A 7,361-nucleotide genomic window follows, 5' to 3' on the forward strand; every position below is an offset into this window, starting at 1 on the left:
TCACTGAAGCAAGCAAGCCTCATGTTCGCTTCCAGCTGCCTGGCTGCCGGCCGCCATCTTGGCTGGCAGTTAATTTGCATATCGCCCTGATTAGCCAATGGGAAGGGTAGCGGTCGTACGCTAATTACCATGTTTCTCTTTTATTAGATAGGATCTAATAAAGAGGGAATATGCTAATTGACTGTCACACCCCCAAAGATAGTGGTGCCCACAGCCAATTAGGAGGTAATATGCTAATTGACTGTCACACCCCCAAAGATAGTGGTGCCCACAGCCAATTAGGAGGTAATATGCTAATTGACTGTCACACCCCCAAAGATAGTGGTGCCCACAGCCAATTAGGAGGTAATATGCTAATTGACTGTCACACCCCCAAAGATAGTGGTGCCCACAGCCAATTAGGAGGTAATATGCTAATTGACTGTCACACCCCCAAAGATAGTGGTGCCCACAGCCAATTAGGAGGTAATATGCTAATTGACTGTCACACCCCCAAAGATAGTGGTGCCCACAGCCAATTAGGAGGTAATATGCTAATTGACTGTCACACCCCCAAAGATAGTGGTGCCCACAGCCAATTAGGAGGTAATATGCTAATTGACTGTCACACCCCCAAAGATAGTGGTGCCCACAGCCAATTAGGAGGTAATATGCTAATTGACTGTCACACCCCCAAAGATAGTGGTGCCCACAGCCAATTAGGAGGTAATATGCTAATTGACTGTCACACCCCCAAAGATAGTGGTGCCCACAGCCAATTAGGAGGTAATATGCTAATTGACTGTCACACCCCCAAAGATAGTGGTGCCCACAGCCAATTAGGAGGTAATATGCTAATTGACTGTCACACCCCCAAAGATAGTGGTGCCCACAGCCAATTAGGAGGTAATATGCTAATTGACTGTCACACCCCCAAAGATAGTGGTGCCCACAGCCAATTAGGAGGTAATATGCTAATTGACTGTCACACCCCCAAAGATAGTGGTGCCCACAGCCAATTAGGAGGTAATATGCTAATTGACTGTCACACCCCCAAAGATGGTGGCGCCCACAGCCAATAAGGAGGGAATATGCTAATTGACTGTCATGCCCTCAAAGATGGCAGCGCCCAGTCTCCTCAGCCCCGCCGGAGCACCTGCCTCCAGAGTCCCCCCGTCCCCTCAGCCACCCATCCACCCAGGGCCGCCCGAGGCTCAGGTAACCAGGGCCGGCTCTGGCTTGCGCTGCCAGCAGTGGCAACTGCAGAGGTGTGATGTGGCGTCGCCTTCCCCTGATCGCCGGGTCACCTACCACCCCTGAGGGCTCCCAGACTGTGAGAGGGGGCAGGCTGGACTGAGGGATCCCCCTCCAGTGCATGAATTTTCATACACAGGGCCTTTAGTTTTATTATAATATCTCAAATCTGGGATTCCTTTTTTGAATGGTACTTTACTTCTCTACTATAAGACTTTCTCTCTACCTGCTCCTCATTTTTTACCTTATGTCTTCGTACTCACAAATAAAGTGAAAATACAAGTGATTATTCAATCTATGTAAATCACTAAATGGATCAATGCATGCTTAAAAGCAATCTGCCACATATACTAGGGTAGGTTTTAAAATGCTTTTAGTATTTAAAAGGCTGAACTGCATAAATAATTATTTAGCTCCCAGTTATTTAAATTTTCTTAGGGAAGAACACAGAATGTCCCAAAAAAATGTATACACACTTTGAATAATTATTCATTCCAATGGAGTAAATCTGAAAAGAAAGAAACATCAATTGAGCTATTAGCTGTTAAAGTGTGTATGCATTTTTTGGATATCCGGTAATTGGCAATAATGGTAATATGGTTGATTATTGAGACTTTCTTTCATGTTTGCTACCTGAATATATTACAGCTACGATGGGACCAACATAATGTTGATTTAATTCCAAATGGGATCTCTATACTTGTGGACCAAACCAACAAGTAAGTTTTGAGACCTAGAACATATGCTTTGAATACACATAAAATGTTTCTGTCACTTTATTTTATAAATGTATTTTAGCTTCTCAAATGATCATTTTAGTTCCTCATCTTTTAGAAAGACAAAACAGTTATAGGGTAAGAAAAGAGAAGAAAGGAGTCAGAATTAAATATTTCCTTTGTAGCACTTTTCACTAGTTATTCATTTAACAATTATTTTGAGCCCCTACTATGTACTAGACCCTATTCTAGGTGATGGAGATATAGCAGTGAAAAAGACAGACAAAATATAGAGCTTAAATTCCAGTAGGACCGAAAGATAATACAAGAATAGATTACTATGTAATAGAATGTCGGAAAAGTACTCTGAAGAAAATTAAATCCAATTAAGAGACCAGAGTTACAGGTTTGAGGTATGCTAGAGGCAGCTGGTACCAGCTTGTGAGAGCTGATTTGATTGTTCACAAATGTTCACAGTTTATTATTAAAGTGTTTGTAGCTTGAAATCAGCCATAGTGGGAATATTACACCACAGAAATTGGCGAATGCTACCAACGAGCATTTCCTTTTTCTCTTTCCCTTCGGATAACTGATTTTTAAACATTTACCAGCATGCCATGGGTTACCGGGGAGGGCAGAGAGGGATTGATATAGATAGGATAGTCCAGGAAGGATGCTCAAGGGGAGGGAGACTATCATGTTTCTGGTGGAAATACCTCCAGTAGCAACCCTGCCATCAGGAAATTCTTCACGTAGTGGAGAGGACAGGCAGCATAAATAATTTTCACACAATGACATGTCAGTGTGGAGGGAAAGAGGGACAGAGGACCTACCCTGAGAAAGACATACTCATATTGATGAGTGATAAAAGTTGCTAGGAAAGGGGGAAGCACTGCATGCTATGGCCTAACTACAAGGGAGACAGGGAGGCCAGAGACTCAAATGGAAGTGGGAAGAGGCTGGAGAGTAGGGTAACGGTCAGATCATGGAGGGCTTTTTGATCCTGCTGTGGAGGTTGTGCTCAGCCTTTGAGAAGCCTGTGAAAGATTTTAAGCAGGAAAATGGAATGTTTTAGTGTTTTTAAAATATGATCCTGTCTGCAGCTAGGAAACTGGGAGTAAAACAAAGTCTTATTCCTTCTGCTCTATGCTCCAAGGTTCCTTCTAAAAATATCACTATTTTACTACCTTCTCTACACTGACTCTAGTCCCACCTCCAATTTTAGTTTGCATCCACTTTCCTCATTCTAGCTTGCTCCACATTAAGCCTTTTTATCTTAACTTCAGTTAATAATCAAGTCCCATGCAATTAGGACAATGTAAACTGCCTCTAATATTATTTTAGAAATAATAATAGTAGCAATGACCACTGATGATAATAACAGCATTTATTGTGTGCTTACTCTATGCCAGCCATTGTACTGATCACGTTGTATCTATTAACACCCTTTATCCCAATAGCAACCTTATGAGGTAGGTACTTATTTTCTCCATGTGAGGAAAAAGAGGGTTGGAACGTTTAGTAGCTTCCTATGTTCAGATACCTGGTTAGTGTCAGAACCGGAATTTGAACACAGCAGGCTGATCCAAAGCCCAGGCTATTGACCACTAAGCTCTGTGTCCTTGGGCTACACAAACTTTTCCGAGAGGGAACCCTAAAGTTTCCCTACAGCACACAATGACATTCTCTTACCTCCTTATCCCATTTTTCAGCTCCTCTTTCTTCTTGCTCTTTTTGTTGCTACTGAGGATGCTGGAGGACAATTACAACTTCTCCACAAACCCAGCCTTCTTTTCCACAAACCCAAACTACCTTTCCAGTATGCTCCCTTAATGGGAAACATGTACTTCAGCCCAGTGGTTCCATTATCTGTACATTCATGTCCGTACATTCAGTGAGCTCATGTATATCTCCCTATTTCAGGCATTTTTCCTTAGGATTCCTCCCCACGCCACTCAACTAGCCAGATGTGACCTCAGTGAAGTCTCCTAGTTACCCCAGCCTGGCCCTTCTCTCCCTGCCCTCAGTCTTAGGGCTTTCATCAGACTCTTCACCTCATACTTCTTGGTTGTGCTAAAATAAACCTCCCTGTACCTTGCTATTATCTTTTCATGTGCTGTTGGCCCTTGAACGACCTGGGGGTTAGGGGCACTGATTCCAGGCCACACACACAATGGAAAGTCTCTGTATAACTTTTGACTCCCTCCAAACTTAACTACTAATAGCCTACTGTTGACCAGAAGCCTTACTGATAACATAAACAATCTACTAACACATATTTTCTATATTTTATATACAGATATATATATATATATATATATATTATACTGTATTCTTACAATAAAGTAAGCTAGAGACAAGAAAATGTTAAGAAAATCGTCAGGAAAATCCATTTACAGTATTTTTGAAAAGTATCTTCATGTAAGTAGACCCACATAGTTTAAACCCATGCTGTTCAAGGAGCAACCTTATGTAATTTCCCCCCAACTAGACCATGAACTTACTGAGGACAAAGACCAAATGTCATGATTTTTCTATGCTCCCCATAGTCCCAGGTAGTTCTCTCCACACAAGAGTATTTGATAAATATTTACCGAATTAAGTGATTAATTTCTTTTCATTTTAAATTTTGTTCTTCCTAAGGAATATCTTTTTTAAAAATATGTATTTATTGATTTCAGAGAGGAAGGGAGAGATAGAAACATCAATGATGAGAGAGAATTATCCTGCACTCCCCACACGGGATCAAACCCGCAACCCAGGCATGTGTTTAAACAGGAATTAAACCATGACATCCTGGTTTTTAGGTCGATGCTCAACCACTGAGCCACGCGAGCCGGGCACTAAGGTATATCTTAACCAAAGATTCCTTTCCAGTTTTTCTTACAGGAAATGATAGGCAGACTGCAAGAGGATTACAAGAAATGAGAATCAGATTTCGCTGTCCTGAAACGTTGAGTGAAAGAGATTACCCAAGAGCACTCGTGTGTCATAGTATTCTGGACCTTCCTAAATATTCTACAATGGAAAGACTGGAGGAAGCACTTCAAGAAGCCATCAGAAGCAACCGTGGATTTTTCTCGCCCACAGTCACACAGAAATAATGACCTCTGGGAGTCTCAGCGAGGCCTCAGGTTCCCAGGTTCTCTCACTCTTCGATTCAGATGTTCTTCTTTAGTTCTAACTAGTATAAAGGGTTGATGATTTTAATTAGAATTAATAAATAAATGTTAAGATTAGCAAAAAGTGATAAATCAAGATAATATATATTTTTTTAAATATATTTTATTGATTTTTCACAGAGAGGAAGGGAGAGAGACAGAGAGTTAGAAACATCAATGAGAGAGAAACATCAATGAGAGAGAAACATCGATCAGCTGCCTCCTGCACATCCCCCATGCCCGCTCGCCAATCCCCAGTCCCGCCCCACCGCCACCCATCCCGGTTCCCTGTGGTTTCCTGTTCGCCATCCTTCGATTACAGCCTGCAGAACAAAGGGTGGGACCAAGAGGTCGGCCATCCCGCCCGCTCGCCAGTCCCTAGTCCAGCCATACCGCCACCCCCTCGGGATCCCTGTGTTTCCCCACTCGCCATCCTGTGATCAGAGCCTGCGGGCCGGGGCGTGGGAGGGGAAGGGACTGAGAGCTGGTCAATACACCTCACAGCGACTGGTCAAGCAGTCATTCTGGTCGTTAAGCTGTTATTGTTCCTGGGCTTTTATTATATAGGATTATTAAATGTCTCCATAGTTTTTATTTTAGCCAACTGCTGAATAATTTATTTGAAAAATCTAAATGTTAAGGGATTCATTCATTCATTAAAGAATTACTTATGTTCAATACTATGTTCCAAGAATGATTCCAAATGGACAAGGGAACAGAGAACCTATTCAAACAAATAGTTGATGAGAGTTTCCCAAACCTATGGAAAGAGTCAAATCCTCAAAGCCAAGAAGCAAACAGAACACCTACTTACCTCAATCCAAAGAGGCCTTCTCCAAGGCACATATTATTAAAACTGTCAAAAATTAATGACAAAGAATTCTCAAGGCACCAAGGAAAAGAAAGGAACTCATAATGGAAAGCCCATTACGTTATCATCAAACTTCTCAGCAGGAACTCCACAAGCCAGAAGAGAGTGGAACCAAATATTCAAACGATGAAAAAGAGAAATTACCAGCCAAGAATAATATATTCTGCCCTACCTGGTGTGGCTCAGCTGGTTGGGCATCATGCCATTCACCAAATGGTTGCTGGTTTGATTCCCAGTCAAGGGCACATGCTGGGTTGAAGGCTCAATTCCTGGTAGAGGGCATATAGGAGGCTGCTGATGGATGTTGGGCTCTCACATCAATGTTTCTCTCTTTCCCCCTCTCCCTACTTCTCTCTCAAAAATTAATTAAAAAAATATATTTTTAAAAAGACATTTCCAGAAATTCAGAAATTGAGAAAATTTATCACCAGAATACCTCCACTGCAGGAAATACTCAAGGGTGTTATGTTACCTGAAACAAAGAACAAAAGGTTACAATACTATGAATAAAATCACAAAAAATCTTACAGAATAAACAGGGATAATTTGTGACAACAAAAACATAAAAGGGGTGGGGGTAAGGAATGAATTTGCAAAGAAGGCTAGAAGTCAGATGTATTCTAAAGAAAAAGAACTGTATATAATGAAACTTTCTTTTTAATAAACTTAATCGTAAACACACACACACACACACACACACACACACACACACACCATCCAAATTGAGACAAATATCTTAAACAAGAAGAGAAAACAGAGGGAAGAATTATGGAATACCACCAAACAAAAACGACAGAAACATAAAGGAACTGATGGAGGCACAGAGCTACCAGGAAGCAAAAGACTAAATGGCTAAAGGAAATCCTCATACATCAGTAATTACCCTAATATAAATGGAGTGAATTCACCAAAAAAGAAGCACAGAGTAGCAGATTGGATCAAAAACAAAACTCAACCATATGCTGCCTTCAGGAGACACATCAAAGCTGCAAACACAAAGTTAGACTCAAAGTGAAAGGGTAGAAAATGATTTCTCCAAGAAAATAACATCCACAGAAAACTAGGATGTGGAGAAAAGGGAACCCTAGTGCACTGCTGGTGGGAATGCAGAGTGGTGCAGCCACAATGGAAAACAGTATAGTTTCCTCAAAAAATTAAAAATACAACTGCCATTTGACCCAGTGATCCCACTTCTGAGAATATATTCTGAGAACCTCAAAACACCAATCAGAAGGAATATATGCAACCCTATGTTTATAGCAGCGTTATTTACAATAGCTAAGATTTGGGAACAGACCAAGTACCCAACAGTAGATGAATGAATAAAAAAGCTGTGGGACATTTACACTATGAAATACTGAACAGTTGTAAAAAAAAAAA

The 7,361-nt window shown here is 41.1% G+C and overlaps 1 protein-coding gene across 1 annotated transcript in view; it reads left to right on the forward strand.

Annotated features, from left to right (window-relative positions):
- Positions 1-1,980, forward strand: part of LOC102253628 (probable E3 ubiquitin-protein ligase HERC6) — a 42,449-nt gene extending 40,469 nt beyond the window's left edge. Inside the window, exon 16 of the mRNA XM_014549112.1 lies at positions 1,882-1,980. Within this exon, the coding sequence (XP_014404598.1) occupies positions 1,882-1,956 (75 nt within the window). The 3' untranslated portion in view covers positions 1,957-1,980. The remainder of the gene's footprint in view (positions 1-1,881) is intronic.
- Positions 1,981-7,361: the final 5,381 nt, after the last annotated feature.

This window comes from Myotis brandtii, unplaced genomic scaffold (assembly GCF_000412655.1).
Source record: "Myotis brandtii unplaced genomic scaffold, ASM41265v1 scaffold5356, whole genome shotgun sequence".
Classification (NCBI taxonomy): Eukaryota; Metazoa; Chordata; class Mammalia; order Chiroptera; family Vespertilionidae; genus Myotis; species Myotis brandtii.